This window comes from Coregonus clupeaformis, chromosome 15 (assembly GCF_020615455.1).
Source record: "Coregonus clupeaformis isolate EN_2021a chromosome 15, ASM2061545v1, whole genome shotgun sequence".
NCBI classification, from domain to species: domain Eukaryota; kingdom Metazoa; phylum Chordata; class Actinopteri; order Salmoniformes; family Salmonidae; genus Coregonus; species Coregonus clupeaformis.
Window position 1 is genome coordinate 57,392,465 of NC_059206.1, and position 20,463 is coordinate 57,412,927.

General features: G+C 42.3%; 1 protein-coding gene across 2 annotated transcripts in view; it reads left to right on the forward strand.

Moving 5' to 3' along the window:
- LOC121582745 (collagen alpha-1(XXVII) chain A-like) overlaps positions 1–20,463 on the forward strand; it is a 388,342-nt gene that overhangs the window by 39,591 nt on the left and 328,288 nt on the right. For both annotated transcript variants that reach the window (XM_041898821.2, XM_041898822.2), the window contains exon 4: positions 18,373–18,426. In XM_041898821.2, coding sequence (XP_041754755.1) covers positions 18,373–18,426 — 54 coding nt within the window. The remainder of the gene's footprint in view (positions 1–18,372; positions 18,427–20,463) is intronic.

Consider the following 20,463-nt stretch of genomic DNA (forward strand, 5'->3'; position numbering starts at 1 on the left):
TGTGTATGCGGGGGGGTGCATAAGAGATTGTAATTAGTGCAAGAAAGCAGTGTACATATGTGTGTGCGTGAGTGTTTATGTGCGAGGTGGAGGTGTGTGGCAGGTTGAGTTATTTAACTCACTGGAGTGGTGAAAGTGGAGCATATGTGAGCCCCCTCTCCCTCATCCTACTACCCCTCTCCCAGACTCTATTCCAGTCTGATTACAGACCTCTACCCCTCCAACCAGCCTCACTGGGAACAATCATCGAGGCTCAGTGACGGTTCCGCTGAGGGAATAGGGGGGGGGGACAGCCTCATCAAAGCTCTGCCAGCCCAAGTAGAGAGAGTTCCCCCCTTTTCAATGGAGAGGGGGAGGAGGACATGAGGGCTGGGTCTGTGATCAGAGAATCCTTCAGTGTATATATGACCAGATTACTACATTGGAAAGTAGAGGTGGGGGGAGAAAGGAGGATGACTGAAGAGAAGAGAGAGAGAGAGAGAGAGAGAGAGAGAGAGAGAGAGAGAGAGAGAGAGAACATTGTGGACAGGGTTCACAAAGTTGCTTTGTTCAAATTTCTCTCCTTTTTCTCAGAGCATTTGTCTTTACTGTCCTCTTCTGCTTTTCAAAACACAAGAACATCAAATGTATATCTATTGGTACATACAGAGTACAAAGCATGTCAGTGTCCTTGTTTGAAGTGAAATGCAAAAGGGTTCGAGGCAATCTTTTACTGTAGCTAGCGATTACATTTTAATAATACATGTCTCTTGTCCAACCTATGCAAATCATTGACGAGGAAATACATTTTTAATACTTTCGAATGTAGATTGCCAGATTTGACGACTTGCCCCTCACATCTCACACAAGAGAACTCACAGCTTGCCCTTACATGCTGCAGAAAGGCTGGCTGTGACTCTTTGTTTTTTGTATCGCTGCAAGTTATAAGCTAGGAATCTCGACAGTTTGTGCCTTCGTCACGGAAGTGTGCCAAGCTATCTGGCATGTCCTGAAGGAGGATTTTGTTGATCGGCAGAGAGTTTTGTCTTCGTGGGAGAGAAGTTATTCCCTCTTAGGGTAAACCTGATGCGACCATATCCAGGTAAGACACACTAAATGCATGTGATTATTATACCAATATAGAAGTAATTATATGTCTCACATAAAAGTGATCTGGCATCCCAATAAGAGGTTGGGGGCCTATGTCCAAAGCATAGGCTACACAGTTGTTACAGTACACATTTGATAGCCTTCATGTTCCTGTTCAATACTAATGGAAATGCTTATTTTATTCAAGGGTTCTTCTGGCCTTGATGATGCCAAGAAGATCTACAACTACCGCCACTCAAGAGCCAGAATAATTTTAGAGAACTGCTTTGGATTCCTTGCTGCAAGATGGAGGATCCTGGGACGAGCCCTTGAGGTTGCCCTAGAGAAAGCTGAGACCATTGTGAAGGCCTGCGTGGACCTCCACAACAACCTTTGCATCACAGACACTGACAACACAGAGTCATCAACACGGTACACCCACCCCACGTTTGTTGACCACTCCACACCCATTGGGGACCTGCGTTCAGGAGAGTGAAGGCAGGTGGTACAAGAGGACACCAGCTTCCTGGACCCAAGGAACATGTTGGCAGACAGGGCAACCAGAGTTGCTATATTTTTTTATACAAATTTTTTATTTCACCTTTATTTAACCAGGTAAGCCAGTTGAGAACAAGTTCTCATTTACAACTGCGACCTGGCCAGCAATTTAGACGTGCCCAACAACTTCAAGGAATACTTCCTCACACCAGCTGGTAGAGTGTCTTTCCAGGATGCTGCCATCACCCTACAGTAAATGTTGGAGTGTGGTTTGGAAAACACATACGTTCTCTTCCTCTGTAGTTTCGCCGTCCTGGAGCCTGATCTTCCTGCACCTTCGTCGGTGGGGGTGTCTGCGGCCGCAGTGCCTACTACTACAATTTCGAAGTCGACGTCGGCAATCTTCAGTCCCTGCTCTAGATCGAGTGGGGCTTCTCCATCTGTCACAGGCCTGCATCATGTGAAGTGTGGGAGTGGGCGGATTTACTCGTCCTTCTCGCCAGCTGTGATTTTGAGCAGCTCCATGGTAAGAAATGTGACCGTTCCTGGTGCAAAAACGATGTCCTATCCCGGAGCTCGAGTAAATTACATTACTAAGCTGCTCCCGAATGTACTACGTCAGGACATGGAAATTTATTCTATAGCGGTCCATGTGGGTTTTAATGACATTATGAAGGGCAGCTCTGAACAGTTGAAACTGGATTTTAAAGAGCTGATTGACTCTCTGCCAGACACTAACAAAAAACCCATCATATCTGGCCCTGTGCCCTCTCTGAATCGTGGCATTGAACGCTTTAGCAGGATTCTTGCTCTTCACAACTGGCTACGTGATTATTGCAGCTCAATGGGTGTAACTTCTGTTGACGTTATCAATCATAGTCTGCTGCTGGAAAAACGTATGTGTTATGGCTTTACACCCCCTGCTATAATGTGGATAAAGAGTTACTTGTCTAACAGAACACGGAGGGTGTTCTTTAATAGAAGCCTCTCAAACTTAATCCAGGTAGAATCAGTAATTCCCCAGGGCAGCTGTCTAGGCCCCTTGCTTTATTCCATCTTTACTAACGACATGCCACTGGCTTTGAGTAAAGCCAGTGTGTCTATGTATGCAGATGACTCAACACTATATACGTCAGCTACTACGGCAACTGAAATAACTGCAACACTTAACAAAGAGTTGCAGTTAGTTTCGGGAATTTATTTATTCCATTTTAGAATAAGCTGTAACGTAACAAAATGTGGAAAAAGTCAAGGGTTCTGAAAACTTTCCGAAGGCACTAAATGGGTGTCTGTCCGACGATGTTTTACATAAATACGAAGCCAACCCATTTGTCGGACAATCGGTGGGACACACAGAGCAACCCTCGTCTCTTTCACATTTTTCAAATTGCGAACATACCGGTTCTGAATCTTTCTCCATTTTTCTTTCATATCGCTATTGGTGCTGACATTTTGTGATATCCCTCCAGCTGTTATCTTTTGTGTTCTTGTCCAAATACAACTGCATCAAAGGATTGTAGAGGTTATCATATCGTCTCACCTCCTCGCACAGACGCTCCTCAAAACTGGACAGAGATATAATTGTGTGTAGCAGATGTCGAAATAAAAGCACAAAAAAAGTTGCTTGCAAGTAGAATAGCAAGTAGAATAGCAGTAGCAGCAAAGTAGCAGCAGGTCCACTGCTTCCGTGTTTATACCAGAAGGGATACCAGAAGGGATTTGATGTAGACACAGTCTTCTGCCCCTCATGTCTTTGCAAAATAATGTGCCACTTCCTCATTCTCCACATGCAGGTTAGAAATCCCTAACCCCAAAAAATCTCCTCTAACCCCCCTGCGCCCCCAAGCCTGGGGCCAGCATGCTAGCGCTGACGCCTTTCCATCTCTGCACCAGAATCCTCTGTTACATAGGGCGATTTAGGGACGTGCCGCTGTACTTACCAAAGGTCAGGTCAAGCATTAAACACTTCACCATTCAGTTTCCCACTGCAGGCAGGCAGGCTAGTCAAAGGCTTTTCCACAACTAGCGACAGCACCAGGATCCATTTCAGTGTTTCCATGGATGACACATGGATGACACACCTCTAGAATTCCACTGGAATGGCTCAGATAGCTGAGGAGGGAATCTCCAGTGACAATACCAGGGGAAACACCAGGTCCTACTTATAGATCCTCTAACTGAGGAAATACTTAATACATTTGAGAAGGTAAATTAGCTATTTTTACATTCAGAAAATAAATATGCTAGATGAATCAATCCCCTCTCTTCAGTTATTTTAATTTTTTCTCTCTTTGCCCCTGTATTGTTGCTGTGTGGGCTCTTTCAGACATTGTTTTGATGTGACTGTGGGTGTGCTACGTGTCACACTGTACTCCAGCCATTGAAGTGGCTCTGTAATTTGAGGGGCCACATTTGCAGAGTGCTCTCTGCAGGGCTGGTTAATTGACATGTGTGCTGATGGCTAGACCTGAGCTCTCTGTCATTACACGTTGACAGGGTCAAAAGCTTCAAGTTCCTTGGCATACACATCACTGAGGACGCAACAGTGCCCCTTCAACCTCAGGAAGCTGAAGAAATGTGTCTTGAACCCTAAAACCCTCACAAACTTCTACAGATGCACTATCGAGAGCATTCTGTCGGGCTGTATCACCGCCTGGTTACGGCAACTGCACCGCCTGCAACTGCAGGGCTCTCCTGCCATCCAGGACATCTACAGCACCCGATGTAACAGGAAGGCCAAGAAAGTCATCAAAGACCTCAGCAACCCAAGCCATGGCCTGTTCATCCCACTACCATCTAGAAGGTGGAGACAGTACAGGTGCATCAAAGCTGGGACCGAGAGACTGAAAAACAGCTTCTATCTCCAGGCCATCAGACTGTTAAACAGTCATCACTAGCCTTAGACACTGTCACTAGCTGGCTACCATCCGATACTTTACCCTGCACCTTAGAGGCTGCTGCCCTATGTACATAGTCATTGAACACTGGTTACTTTAATAATGTTTACATATTGTTTTATCTGAAGGCGAAATAAATGCACACCTGTTTAGGCGAGGTGCTGGCTAGTGGAGTAGAACACTTGAAAATAATGGAGTAATGGAGAGCTGCACACTCTAGGAGCTCAGATGCAATAATTTTATAACCAACGTTTCGACAGCAAAGCTGTCTTCATCAGGTACATACTGTCTTACCCACTTTATATGTATACTGAACAAAAATATGAACGCAACATGTAACATTTTGGTCCCATGTTTCATGAGCTGAAATAAAATATCCCAAAAATGATCCATATGCACAAAAAGCTTATTTCTCTAAAATGTTGTGCACAAATTTGTTTACATCCCTGTTAGTGAGCATTTGGCCTTTGCCAAGATAATCCATCCAGCAGACAGGTGTGGCATATCAAGAAGCTCATTAAACAGCATGATCATTACACAGGTGCACCTTGCGCTGGGGACAATAAAAGGTCACTTTAAAATGTGCAGTTTTGTCACACAACACAATGCCACAGATGTCTCAGCTTTTGAGGAAGCATGCAATTGGTATGCTGCCTGCAGAAATGTCCACCAGAGCTGTTGCCAGAGAATCTAATGTTAATTTCTCTACCATAAGCCTCCCCCAACGTCATTTTAGAAAATTTGCCAGAACGTCCAACCGGCCTCACAACCGCAGCCCACGTGTAATCACTCCAGCCCATGACTTCCACATCCAGCTTCTTCACATGCGGGATCATCTGAGACCAGCCACCCGGACAGCTGATGAAACTGAGGAGTATACCCTTTGGTTGCGCCCCTGCCCAGTCATGTGAAATCCATAGTTTAGGGCCTAATTTATTTATTTCAATTGACTGCTTTCCTTATATGAACTTTAACTCAGTAAAATCGTTGAAATTGTTGCATGTTGCATTTATATTTTTGTTCAGTATATATAATGTATTCTAGTCATGGCTCATCCTATACAGTTCCTTCAGAAAGTATTCACACCCCTTGACCTTTTTCACATTTTGTTGTGTTACAGCCTGAATTTAAAATGGATTAAATATACTTAAAAAGAATAATTATAATTATAATTATAATTATAATAATAATAATATATATTATTAACTATTCAACCCCTTTGTTATGGCAAGCCTAAATAAGTTCAGGAGTAAAAATGTGCTTAACAAGTCACATAATAGGTTGCATGGACTCTGGGTGCAATAATAGTGTTTAATATGATTTTCGAATAACTACCACATCTCTGTATCCCACACATATAATTATCTGTAAGGTCCCTCAGTCAAGAAGTGAATTTCGAACACAGATTCAACCACAAAGACTAGCAAGGTTTTCCAGTGCCTCGTAAAGAAGGGCATCTATTGGTAGATGGATGAAAAAAGAGCAGACATTGAATATCCCTTTGAACATGGTGAAGTTATTAATTACACTTTGGATGGTGTATCAATACACCCAGTCAATACAAAGATACACGCGTCCTTCCTAACTCAGTTGCCGGAGAAGAAGGAAACTGCTCAGGGATTTCACCATGAGGCCAATGGAGACTTTGAAACAGTTGCAGAGTTTCATGGCTGTAATAAGAGGATGGATCAACAACATTGAAGTTACTCCACAATACTAACCTAATTGACAGAGTGAAAATAATTAAGCCTGTACATAATAAAGTATTCCAAAACAATGCTACCTGTTTGCAACCAGGCACTAAAGTAATACTGAAAATAAATTTTAATAGAAAGTTAGCAAAAATAGATAAGATCTTGCTACCATGGAAAGGAAAATACCTGTCAATTTGTCGAAAAATCACCCTGATTAACTCTTTAGTATTATCCCAGTTTACCTGTTTGCTTATGGTCTTGCCTACATCTAGCAAACAGTTTTTTTTTAATTATATGAGAAAAAAATATTCCATTTTATTTGGAACGGCAAGCCAGACAAAATTAAACAGGCCTATTTATATAATGAATATGAATTCGGAGGACAGAAATTATTAAATATTAAAGCATTAGACCTATCACTAAAAGCTTCAGTCATACAAAAGTTATACTTAAATCCGAACTGGTTCTCTAGCAAATTAGTAAGATTGTCTCACTCAATGTTCAAGAATGGCCTTTGTCCCTTTATTCAGATTACAACCTCTCACTTTCAGTTATTTGAAAAGGAAATAATCTTCCAAATATCAATATTTCTAAAACAAGCCATAGAAAGTTGATTGCAATTTCAATTTAATCCTCCAGAAACGACAGAACAAATAATGCAACAAATATTGTGGTTAAACTCAAATATACTAACTGATAAAAAAAAGTTTTTTTTGAAAAAATGTTTAAAAAAGGTATAATCTTTGTAAATGATATCATCGGTAGGACTGGTGGAGTTATGTCGCACATGCAGCTAACAAAAACATATGGAAATGTCTGCTCTACCAAAATTACAACCAAATAATTGCAGCATTACCGCAAAAATGGAAGAGGAAAGTGGAAGGGGGAAAAATTAAGGAACTTGTCTGTCGGCCCTGCATTAAAGAACATAATTGGTTAAAGAAAATTGTAATAAATAAAAAAGTATACCAGTTTCATTTAAGGACCAAATGATTGACAGCCGTCCCATATAGATTGCAAAATAGTTGGGAAGAGATTTTTGACGTACAGATTCCATGGCATAGTGTTTATGAACTGATACACAAAACGACGCCAGATCCAAAACTTAGAATTTTTCAAATTATTATATGAAATTCTTGCTACCAATAGAATGTTATTTATATGTGGGGAGAACAAGTATTTGATACACTGCCGATTTTGCAGGTTTTCCTACTTACAAAGCATGTAGAGGTCTATAATTTTTATCATAGCTACACTTCAACCGTGAGAGACGGAATCTAAAAAATCCAGAAAATCAAATTGTATGATTTTTAAGTAATTAATTTGCATTTTATTGCATGACATAAGTATTTGATCACCTACCAACCAGTAAGAATTCCGGCTGACAGACCTGTTAGTTTTTCTTTAAGAAGCCCTCCTGTTCTCCACTCATTACCTGTATTAACTGCACCTGTTTGAACTCGTTACCTGTATAAAATGCACCTGTCCACACACTCAATCAAACAGACTCCAACCTCTCCACAATGGCCAAGACCAGAGAGTTGTGTAAGGACATCAGGGATAAAAGGTTTGTTTTGGTACTGTCCATGTGTAGCTTGTTTTTGGACACAGGTCCAGGAATGGCTAAAGGATTGCAATATTTACCTGGAGCTAACCCTGCAGATAGCAATACTGGGTGATCTGAAAAGTCATAGGCAATCGATCAATAATATATTAATACTTTTAGCAAAAATGTTTATTTTCAATTTACACAATCTGTAGAAACAATAAGAATAGAAGGGTTCAGAACTTTTGTAAAACATCACAGTACAGTTGAAAAATACATGGCAAATAAAAATCCAATATGTATGGTGTTAAGAGATAGATGGGTGATGTTGAATGGAGTTGAAGGATGGGACTAATAACAACTAACAACAACTAATAACAACAAAATAAATAATGTAAAGCATACTGTGTCCGTAATAAGTATATAGGTTATAGGTTGAGAGCTTTTGTTAAAGAGCACAGTTAGAAAGATATGGCATATAGAAGCAAACCGGATGGACATCACGAAAATGAGGTTTAGGGTAGAGGAAGTTCAGGAGTAAAAACAAACAAAATAGAATTATTGTAAAATTGACTGTGTCCATAAAATGTATATACAGTGGGGAAAAAAAGTATTTAGTCAGCCACCAATTGTGCAAGTTCTCCCACTTAAAAAGATGAGAGAGGCCTGTAATTTTCATCATAAGTACACGTCAACTATGACAGACAAATTGAGAAAGAAAAATCCAGAAAATCACATTGTAGGATTTTTAATGGATTTATTTGCAAATTATGGTGGAAAATAAGTATTTGGTCACCTACAAACAAGCAAGATTTCTGGCTCTCACAGACCTGTAACTTCTTCTTTAAGAGGCTCCTCTGTCCTCCACTCGTTACCTGTATTAATGGCACCTGTTTGAACTTGTTATCAGTATAAAAGACACCTGTCCACAACCTCAAACAGTCACACTCCAAACTCCACTATGGCCAAGACCAAAGAGCTGTCAAAGGACACCAGAAACAAAATTGTAGACCTGCACCAGGCTGGGAAGACTGAATCTGCAATAGGTAAGCAGCTTGGTTTGAAGAAATCAACTGTGGGAGCAATTATTAGGAAATGGAAGACATACAAGACCACTGATAATCTCCCTCGATCTGGGGCTCCACGCAAGATCTCACCCCGTGGGGTCAAAATGATCACAAGAACGGTGAGCAAAAATCCCAGAACCACACGGGGGGACCTAGTGAATGACCTGCAGAGAGCTGGGAACAAAGTAAGAAAGCCTACCATCAGTAACACACTACGCCGCCAGGGACTCAAATCCTGCAGTGCCAGACGTGTCCCCCTGCTTAAACCAGTACATGTCCAGGCCCATCTGAAGTTTGCTAGAGTGCATTTGGATGATCCAGAAGAGGCTTGGGAGAATGTCATATGGTCAGATGAAACCAAAATATAACTTTTTGGTAAAAACTCAACTCATCGTGTTTGGAGGACAAAGAATGCTGAGTTGCAGCCAAATAACACCATACCTACTGTGAAGCATGGGGGTGGAAACATCATGCTTTGGGGCTGTTTTTCTGCAAAGGGACCAGGACGACTGATCCGTGTAAAGGAAAGAATGAATGGGGCCATGTATTGTGAGATTTTGAGTGAAAACCTCCTTCCATCAGCAAGGGCATTGAAGATGAAACGTGGCTGGGTCTTTCAGCATGACAATGATCCCAAACACACCGCCCGGGCAACGAAGGAGTGGCTTCGTAAGAAGCATTTCAAGGTCCTGGAGTGGCCTAGCCAGTCTCCAGATCTCAACCCCATAGAAAATCTTTGGAGGGAGTTGAAAGTCCGTGTTGCCCAGCAACAGTCCCAAAACATCACTGCTCTAGAGGAGATCTGCATGGAGGAATTGGCCAAAATACCAGCAACAGTGTGTGAAAACTTTGTGAAGACTTACAGAAAACGTTTGACCTCTGTCATTGCCAACAAAGGGTATATAACAAAGTATTGAGAAACTTTTGTTATTGACCAAATACTTATTTTCCACCATAATTTGCAAATAAATTCATAAAAAATCCTACAATGTGATTTTCTGGATTTTTTTTTCTCATTTTGTCTGTCATAGTTGACGTGTACCTATGATGAAAATTACAGGCCTCTCTCATCTTTTTAAGTGGGAGAACTTGCATAATTGGTGGCTGACTAAATACTTTTTTTCCCCACTGTAGTATGTATAAGCTGGAAGTAGAGGCCTAAGCATTGTTGTTCACTAGTTTACTCCAATTAGGGAAGGGGTGGTGTGGTTGGAAAGTAATAAAGGGAAATATATTTTTTAAAAGGATATGTGTGTATATATGTATGTACATGTATTTATATGTATGTACATATATATATATATTTGTGAGATAAAAAAAAAACATATGGTGGATTGGAAGTGATTCAGACAATTACATTGATGGAAGTTGCAATCTATCTGCAATATTAATGCTGGTCTACCTCCTAACAAAAAAATCAAAAAAATACTGCAAATTAAGTTTTTGTCCTGAATACAAAGTATTATGTTTGGGGCAAATCCAATATAACACACTACAGAGTACCAGTCTCCATATTTTCAAGAATAGTGGTGGCTGCATCGTGTTATGGGTATGCTGGTAATCATTCAGGACTGGGGAGTTTTTCAGAACAAAAAAATAAACGGAATAGAGCTAAACACAGGCAAAATCCTAGAGGATAACCTGGTTTAGTGTGCTTTCCACCAGACACAGGGAGAGTTTTGTAGAACATTTTATTTAACCTTTTATTTGAACAGGAAAGACAGAGACCTAGATTTATTTTTCAAATGCGCCCTGTATAATACAACATAAATAAACAACACATTATACAAATATATCTATATGTATATATATGTATATATATAAAGTGGGGAGAACAAGTATTTGATACACTGCCGATTTTGCAGGTTTTCCTACTTACAAAGTATGTAGAGGTCTGTAATTTTTATCATAGGTACACTTCAACTGTGAGAGACGGAATCTAAAACAAAAATCCAGAAAATCACTTTGTATGATTTTTAAGTAATTAATTTGCATTTTATTGCATGACATAAGTATTTGATCACCTACCAACCAGTAAGAATTCCGGCTGACAGACCTGTTGATACATCAGAGAAGCAGAACTTAATATTTGGTACAGAAACCTTTGTTTGCAAATACAGAGATCATACGTTTCCTGTAGGTCTTGACCAGGATTGCACACACTGCAGCAGGGATTTTGGCCCACTCCTCCATCCCTCCAAAGATTTTCTATTGGGTTCAGGTCTGGAGACTGGCTAGGCCACTCCAGGACCTTGAGATGCTTCTTACGGAGCCTCTCCTTAGTTGCCCTGGCTGTGTGTTTTGGGTCGTTGTCATGCTGGAAGACCCAGCCACGACCCATCTTCAATGCTCTTACTGAGGGAAGGAGGTTGTTGGCCAAGATCTCGCGATACATGGCCCCATCCATCCTCCCCTCAATACGGTGCAGTTGTCCTGTCCCCTTTGCAGAAAAGCATCCCCAAAGAATGATGTTTCCACCTCCATGCTTCACGGTTGGTATGGTGTTCTTGGGGTTGTACTCATTCTTCTTCTTCCTCCAAACACGGCGAGTGGAGTTTAGACCAAAAAGCTCTATTTTTGTCTCATCAGACCACATGACCTTCTCCCATTCCTCCTCTGGATCATCCAGATGGTCATTGGCAAACTTCAGACGGGCCTGAACATGCGCTGGCTTGAGCAGGGGGACCTTGCGTGCGCTGCAGGATTTTAATTCATGACGGCGTAGTGTGTTACTAATGGTTTTCTTTGAGACTGTGGTCCCAGCTCTCTTCAGGTATTTGACCAGGTCCTGCCATGTAGTTCTGGGCTGATCCCTCACCTTCCTCATGATCATTGATGCCCCACGAGGTGAGATCTTGCATGGAGCCCCAGACCGAGGATGATTGACCGTCATCTTGAACTTCTTTCATTTTCTAATAATTGCGCCAACAGTTGTTGCCTTCTCACCAAGCTGCTTGCCTATTGTCCTGTAGCCCATCCCAGCCTTGTGCAGGTCTACAATTTTATCCCTGATGTCCTTACACAGCTCTCTGGTCTTGGCCATTGTGGAGAGGTTGGAGTCTGTTTGATTGAGTGTGTGGACAGGTGCATTTTATACAGGTAACGAGTTCAAACAGGTGCAGTTAATACAGGTAATGAGTGGAGAACAGGAGGGCTTCTTAAAGAAAAACTAACAGGTCTGTCAGCCGGAATTCTTACTGGTTGGTAGGTGATCAAATACTTATGTCATGCAATAAAAAGCAAATTAATTACTTAAAAATCATACAATTTGATTTTCTGGATTTTTGTTTTAGATTCCGTCTCTCACGGTTGAAGTGAACCTATGATAAAAATTACAGACCTCTACATGCTTTGTAAATAGGAAAACCTGCAAAATCGGCAGTGTATCAAATACTTGTTCACCCCACATATAAATAACATTCTATTGGTAGCAAGAATTTCATATAATAATTTAAATTGAAAAATTCTAAGTTTTGGATCTGGCGTCGTTTTTTGTATCAGTTCATAAACACTATGCCATGGAATCTGTACGTCAAAAATCTCTTCCCAACTATTTTGCAATCTATATGGGACGGCTGTCAATCATTTGGTCCTTAAATGAAACTGGTATACTTTTTTATTTATTACAATTTTCTTTAACCAATTATGTTCTTTAATGCAGGGCCGACAGACAAGTTCCTTAATTTTTCCCCCTTCCACTTTCCTCTTCCATTTTTGCGGTAATGCTGCAATTATTTGGTTGTAATTTTGGTAGAGCAGACATTTCCATATGTTTTTGTTAGCTGCATCTGCGACATACAGTGGGGAAAAAAAATATTTAGTCAGCCACCAATTGTGCAAGTTCTCCCACTTAAAAAGATGAGAGAGGCCTGTAATTTTCATCATAGGTACACGTCAACTATGACAGACAAATTGAGAATTTTTTTTCCAGAAAATCACATTGTAGGATTTTTTATGAATTTATTTGCAAATTATGGTGGAAAATAAGTATTTTGTCACCTACAAACAAGCAAGATTTCTGGCTCTCACAGACCTGTAACTTCTTCTTTAAGAGGCTCCTCTGTCCTCCACTCGTTACCTGTATTAATGGCACCTGTTTGAACTTGTTATCATTATAAAAGACACCTGTCCACAACCTCAAACAGTCACACTCCAAACTCCACTATGGCCAAGACCAAAGAGCTGTCAAAGGACACCAGAAACAAAATTGTAGACCTGCACCAGGCTGGGAAGACTGAATCTGCAATAGGTAAGCAGCTTGGTTTGAAGAAATCAACTGTGGGAGCAATTATTAGGAAATGGAAGACATACAAGACCACTGATAATCTCCCTCGATCTGGGGCTCCACGCAAGATCTAAATGATCACAAGAACGGTGAGCAAAAATCCCATAACCACACGGGGGGACCTAGTGAATGACCTGCAGAGAGCTGGGACCAAAGTAACAAAGCCTACCATCAGTAACAAACTACGCCGCCAGGGACTCAAATCCTGCAGTGCTAGACGTGTCCCCCTGCTCAAGCCAGTACATGTCCAGGCCCGTCTGAAGTTTGCTAGAGTGCATTTGGATGATCCAGAAGAGGATTGGGAGAATGTCATATGGTCAGATGACACCAAAATATAACTTTTTGGTAAAAACTCAACTCTTCGTGTTTGGAGGACAAAGAATGCTGAATTGCATCCAAAGAACACCATACCTACTGTGAAGCATGGGGGTGGAAACATCATGCTTTGGGGCTGTTTTTCTGCAAAGGGACCAGGATGACTGATCCGTGTAAAGGAAAGAATGAATGGGGCCATGTATCGTGAGATTTTGAGTGAAAACCTCCTTCCATCAGCAAGGGCATTGAAGATTAAACGTGGCTGGGTCTTTCAGCATGACAATGATCCCAAACACACCGCCCGGGCAACGAAGGAGTGGCTTCGTAAGAAGCATTTCAAGGTCCTGGAGTGGCCTAGCCAGTCTCCAGATCTCAACCCCATAGAAAATATTTGGAGGGGAGTTGAAAGTCTGTGTTGCCCAGCGACAGCCCCAAAACATCACTGCTCTAGAGGAGATCTGCATAGAGGAATGGGCCAAAATACCAGCAACAGTGTGTGAAAACCTTGTGAAGACTTACAGAAAACGTTTGACCTGTGTCATTGCCAACAAAGGGTATATAACAAAGTATTGAGAAACTTTTGTTATTGACCAAATACTTATTTTCCACCATAATTTGCAAATAAATTCATAAAAAATCCTACAATGTGATTTTCTGGAGAAAAAAAATCTCATTTTGTCTGTCATAGTTGACGTGTACCTATAATGAAAATTACAAGCCTCTCTCATCTTTTTAAGTGGAAGAACTTGCACAATTGGTGGCTGACTAAATACTTTTTTCCCCACTGATATATATATATATATATATATATATATATATATATATATATATATATATATATATATTCACAACCCTTGGCATTCTTCCTATTTTGTGTCCTTACAACCTGGAATTAAAAATTATTTTTGTGGTGTTTGTATCATTTGATTTACACAACATGCCTACCACTTGAAACAAACAAGAAATGAGACAAATACTGGGATTTTTGCCCATTATTCAAGGCAAAACTACTCCAGCTCCTTCAAGTTGGATGGGTTCCACTGGTGTACAGCAATCGTTAAGTCATACCACAGATTTTCAACTGGATTGAGGTCTGGGCTTTGACTAGGCCATTCCAAGACATTTAAATGTTTCCCCTTAAATCACTCGAGTGTTGCTTTAGCAGTATGCTTAGGGTCATTGTCCTGCTGGAAGGTGAACCGCCATCCCAGTCTCAAATCTCTGGAAGACTGAAACAGATTTCCCTCAAGAATTTCCCTGTATTTAGCGCCATCCATCATTCCTTCAATTCTGACCAGTTTCCCAGTCCCTGCCGATGAAACACATCCCCACAGCATGATGCTGCCACCACCATGCTTCACTGTGGGGATGGTGTTCTCGGGGTGATGAGAGGTGTTGTGTTTGCGCCAGACATAGCGTTTTCCTTGATGGCCAAAAAGCTCAATTTTACCTTCTTCCATATGTTTGGGGAGTCTCCCACATGCCTTTTGGCGAACACCAAACGTGTTTGCTTATTTTTTTCTTTAAGCAATGGCTTTTTTTCTGGCCACTCTTCCATAATGCCCAGCTGTCCTCAACACCCCCGCCGGTCTGCTCGCAGACCTTCAACGCAAGCTGGTGGATTTTTTCTGGTCGGGCCATTACTGGCTGAGGGCGGCAGTGTTGTATATGTCCGTAAATGAAGGAGGACAGGGCCTGGTGGAAATGGAGAGCAGGGTGGCTGCATTCCAACTAAAGGCGGCGCAGAGACTGCTGTACCATACTGATGTCAGATGGTGGGAACCAGCATGCGTGCTGCTGAGGAGAGCTGGCGGATAAGGGTTGGACCGGCAGCTATTCCTCATGAAGCTGGAGGGGCTGAGTACAGCAGGTCTCTCTGATTTTTACTCTGCGGTTCTGAGGGCCTGGCACCTACTAAGGCCCACACGAGAAGGAGGTGTGGAGCCTGGGCTGTGGGTGTGGGAGGAGCCTATCTTCCACAACCCAGCCATCCTTTTGAGATCGGTTCAGTCGGCCACCCTGCAGAGGCGACTGATGGCAGCGGGATTACTATGGCTGGGTGACCTGCGACTGCTGGGGGAGGAGAGGTGGAAAACCCCAGAAGTCCTAGCACAACAAACAGGACTAACATCTCTTAGGCTGCTGGAGAGATTCCTGGAGGAAGTCCAGGAGGCACTGTCTGAGTCGGTAAGGGGGGTGTTTGAGCGGCCAAATGGGGAGGGGCCACCAATGTTTCCGCCACTGCAGGTGACGGCAGAGACTGGGGACTGGCAAGGGGGTCTGGAGGACTTGTTAGATTTTAACACTCCGAGCCTGGGGGAGTTTGAAGGGGTGGGAGGTAAAGCCCTATACAACCTCTGTATTAAGGTGAGGAACATTAGGAGCCTAACAGGAGTGAAGGCACATCAGTGGCAGGGGGTATGTTGGGTGGAGAGTATGGTAGGTTTTAGATGGAGGGGGCTCTACAAACTCCCAGTGCCAAAGAGGTCAGGGGACCTCCAGTGGAGGGTTCTACATGGAGCCCTGGCCACTAACAGCTGGTTGACACGGGTCGAACCGGGAGTCGGACAGGGGTGTCCTTTCTGTGTCATGAGTGAAACTGTGATTCATGTGTTTTCTGTGTGCGCCAGGTTAATGCCTTTAATGTCTGTGTGAGAGGTTGGGGGTGGAGTTTACTGTTGGGATGTTTATAATGGGGTACAGGTATTAAAATAAGGAAAAGGCCAAATGTGTGGTGTTGAATTTTCTGTTTGCTCAGGCAAAGTTGGCTATTTGGCTAACAAGGACAAACAGGGTCAAAGGTGGGGGGATAACAGACCCTTTACTATTATTTAATGGGATGGTCTCTGCGCGCCTTAGGGTAGAATTTGAGTTCTATAAAATGATAAAAAGTGTGGAGATGTTTCAAGAGATATGGTGTGTTGGGGGGGCTGTCTGTATAGCTGGGGAAGATGGTCTGGATATACGGTTGTAGAAGTGGTGAGGTTTGGGTTATTGTGATGTGTGGTGTTGTTTTTGTATCGTGGGGTAGGGTGCAAGGTGAGTATTCAGTACAGGGGATATTGGTAATTTGTTTTATTTTATTTTAATGGGGGAGGTGAGGTTTTAATGAAATAAGAATGTGTCATTAAAGAAAGACAAGTCTCTCTCTCTCTCTCTCTCTCTTTCTCAATTCAATTCAATTCAATTTAAGGGCTTTATTGGCATGGGAAACGTGTGTTAACATTGCCAAAGCAAGTGAAGTAGATAGTAAACAAAAGTGAAATAAACAATAAATATTAACAGTAAACATTACACTCAGAAGTTTCAAAAGAATCTCTCTCTCTCTCTCTCTCTCTCTCTCTCTCTCTCTCTCATAAACACCTCCTGTGCCCCCGTAACTATGTGCCACCTCTCTGCCCTGTCTTCTCCAAGCTATGTGTGCACTCCTCAATGGGATCATTTCTTTCTGTATGAGTGGGGAGGGTCGCTGTATGCCACGTAGCACACTGGGGGGCCCAGAGAAAGCTCTCACTGTGAGCCTGTTACCATTTCAACATGCAGAGCGGTTCAGTATAAACAAACACACCCACACCAACTTACGCACATACACACACTCAGACAAACACACACACACACACACACACACACACTTATTGACACTTACAGACACAACACATAATAGTGAGCGGAAAAGCATGCCATTCATTCAGGCCTCTACAATAGGCCGTCATCCGCACTTTTATATAAAAAGCTATCTAGAACCTGAAAGGGTCCTTCGGCTGTCCCCATAGGAGAACCCTTTCAAGAACCCTTTTTGGTTCCAGGTAGAACCCTTTTGGTTCCAGGGTAGAACCCTTTTGTGTTCCACGTGCTTCAATCTATAGCTAGAGGACTCCTGGAGTGAAAAGTATAATGTTTGTCTTAATCTGTTGTTGTCTAGTACTGTCTTGTTGCTAGCTAGGGCCGTCTATTTTCGCACTTTACTTTAAGGGTTCTACCTGGAAGCAAAAATAGTTATTCATAGTGTTCTCCTATGGGGACAGCCAAAGAACCCTTTTGGAACCTTTTTTTCTAAGAGTTCATGGCACTTGCTGCTTTTTAAGAGGCCAATTTCCCCCAATCAGTCACACAATAGAGCAGTGATTGGGAGCCCTGTTGGAGCACTCTGCATCTCCAGTCACTCCTCTGTGTGAAAGCTGAGGACTGGGCCCTTTAAGGCACTGCCAGTAAGAGATCTAACACAGACATCTTTGAAGTGAGCCCAGGCAAGACTATTTTCACTCCTGAGTGCCGCCTGCAACACAATTAAATGGCACAATGTCCACAATTAAGTGGACAATCCTCCCAACTGAGATGTCCTCTTACAGAAGTCCACCCTTTATCGCTGGAGTCACAGGTTAGAGCCAAGTTGGTCTATAGCCTAATTAAAGTTAAGCTGTAGGAGACATGGGTGATGTTCAGTGGATACCAAACGGGAGAAACACACAGTACACATGGCTAGAGGTTTATGCTGTTTTTGGCAAGTTATCAGGCAGTGTGGTGGTCACCCTCTGTTATTTTACACTTATCTTTTTCCTCTTTTATGATGAAAATAAAATAAATGACCACAGGCTTGGGTTGATAAACTAAACACAGTGGGAGTGAAGCAGGAAATGTTCTGGTGCTTTTAGTGTTTCCTGCCCCCTGTACATACACTAAACACAGATGCACACAACACGTACACACACATACACACGTGACCCGCCTGGCCTCTTATCAGCTGTACCAGTTTGGGATGTAGATACATTACAGGTGTTTTTTAATGAATCTCCATTCAACCCAGATTCAGATTTAACTTGTTGGGCACTGTGTCAGTAGTGTGTGTGTGTAATCCAGACCTTAAAGGGAGTTATTCCCTAATGATATAGTTTAAAACCCTCTTAAATAAGCATAAGGGTATATAGAACAGGGTAAAAGTATTTATAGTTTTATTTATATTTTTTTACAGAATGTGTGTGTGCTTTTTTCTCCCACCTTACAGGGCCCTCCAGGACCACCAGGGAAGTCAGGCACACCAGGGAAGAGGGGTCCTCAGGTGAGCCTCTGTTTCATCTCCCTGTCCCCAGTGTTGTTTGTTTGCTTGTCTGTCTCCTCCTCTCTGTTAGCCAAGCTCAATCACCTCTCTCCTCATACATCACCTCTACCCCTCTACCCCTGTTCACCTCTCCCCCCTCCATCCCCAGGCCTGCTAACCTAACATAGAAATACCAGATCTCAACTCTGCTCTGAAATAGAGTTCTGTGGGGGTAGTGATGGAACTTGTCATACAAGCAAATAAGATCTGTTGACTAATCAAATCAAATCAATATTCCGTAGCTTACTGTGTGCATTAGTGTCTTGTGTCTGTGTAGCTCGGCTGAGGGCTGTTTAACGTGGTCTGTTATGACGGTTGCTGCCACTGCTGCAGAGGTACAAACAAACACACGCTAATCACCCCCCAGGGAGGTAAAGGGGCTCTGCTACTCAGACACATTACACAAGAGAGAAAGAGGGGGAGAGAGAGAGAGACTCTCTGTCTCTGTGCACCCCAGCCACGCAGACAGATCCAGTCACAGACCATTTTCTGTAATTACAATGATAGACTAGCTAACCCCTCCCGTTCCACCTTCCCCCCTGCTCACCACCGCAGCCTTCATATGCATTGCAGTCAGATTGCGCGCTGACCTCGAACCCCCAGGCTTAAACAGGAAAACTCACATAAAGAGACCATCTGACAGGATGCCTAACAAAACCTCTAAACACAGAGGAATCTGAATGTGGGAGAGAGAGAGAGAGAGAGAGAGAGAGAGAGAGAGAGAGAGAGAGAGAGAGAGAGAGAGAGAGAGAGAGAGAGAGAGAGAGAGAGAGAGAGAGAGAGAGAGAGAGAGAGAGAGAGAGAGAGAGAGAGAGAGAGAGAGAGAGAGAGAGAGAGAGAGAGAGAGAGAGAGAGACTAGTTGATCTTGTGGTAATACCAACATATTTTACTATTTTGGATAAGTTACAATTATGTATAATGCCAATCTACCAAGGAGCCACATCAGAGACCTTCTGTTATCATATAAAGGATTTACTCTGCTCTCGCTCATGTGAAAAACATGAAAGAGTGAGATGGGGGTGCAGAAAGAGAGAAGGGGTGGGGGTATAAAAACAGAGAGATGAATAAAGACCGACAAAGAGAGAGAGAGAGATTGAAATAGATACAGAGACCGGGATAAATAGTAGTTGACCCTGTGGTAATACCAACATATTTAACTGTTTGGAAAACAAGTCAATGATGTATAATGCCAATCTACCAATGGGCCACATCAGAGACCTTAACAAACACAATCACTTAATTGGGGCATCCAGAACTAGCTATATACAGTGGGGAAAAAAAGTATTTAGTCAGCCACCAATTGTGCAAGTTCTCCCACTTAAAAAGATGAGAGAGGCCTGTAATTTTCATCATAGGTACACGTCAACTATGACAGACAAAATGAGGAAAAAAAATCCAGAAAATCACATTGTAGGATTTTTAATGAATTTATTTGCAAAATATGGTGGAAAATAAGTATTTGGTCAATAACAAAAGTTTCTCAATAATTTGTTATATACCCTTTGTTGGCAATGACACAGGTCAAATGTTTTCTGTAAGTCTTCACAAGGTTTTCACACACTGTTGCTGGTATTTTGGCCCATTCCTCCATGCAGATCTCCTCTAGAGCAGTGATGTTTTGGGGCTGTCGCTGGGCAACACAGACTTTCAACTCCCTCCAAAGATTTTCTATGGGGTTGAGATCTGGAGACTGGCTAGGCCATTCCAGGACCTTGAAATGCTTCTTACGAAGCCACTCCTTCGTTGCCCGGGCGGTGTGTTTGGGATCATTGTCATACTGAAAGACCCAGCCACGTTTCATCTTCAATGCCCTTGCTGATGGAAGGAGGTTTTCACTCAAAATCTCACGATACATGGCTCCATTCATTCTTTCCTTTACACGGATCAGTTGTCCTGGTCCCTTTGCAGAAAAACAGCCCCAAAGCATGATGTTTCCACCCTCATGCTTCACAGTAGGTATGGTGTTCTTTGGATGCAACTCAGCATTCTTTGTCCTC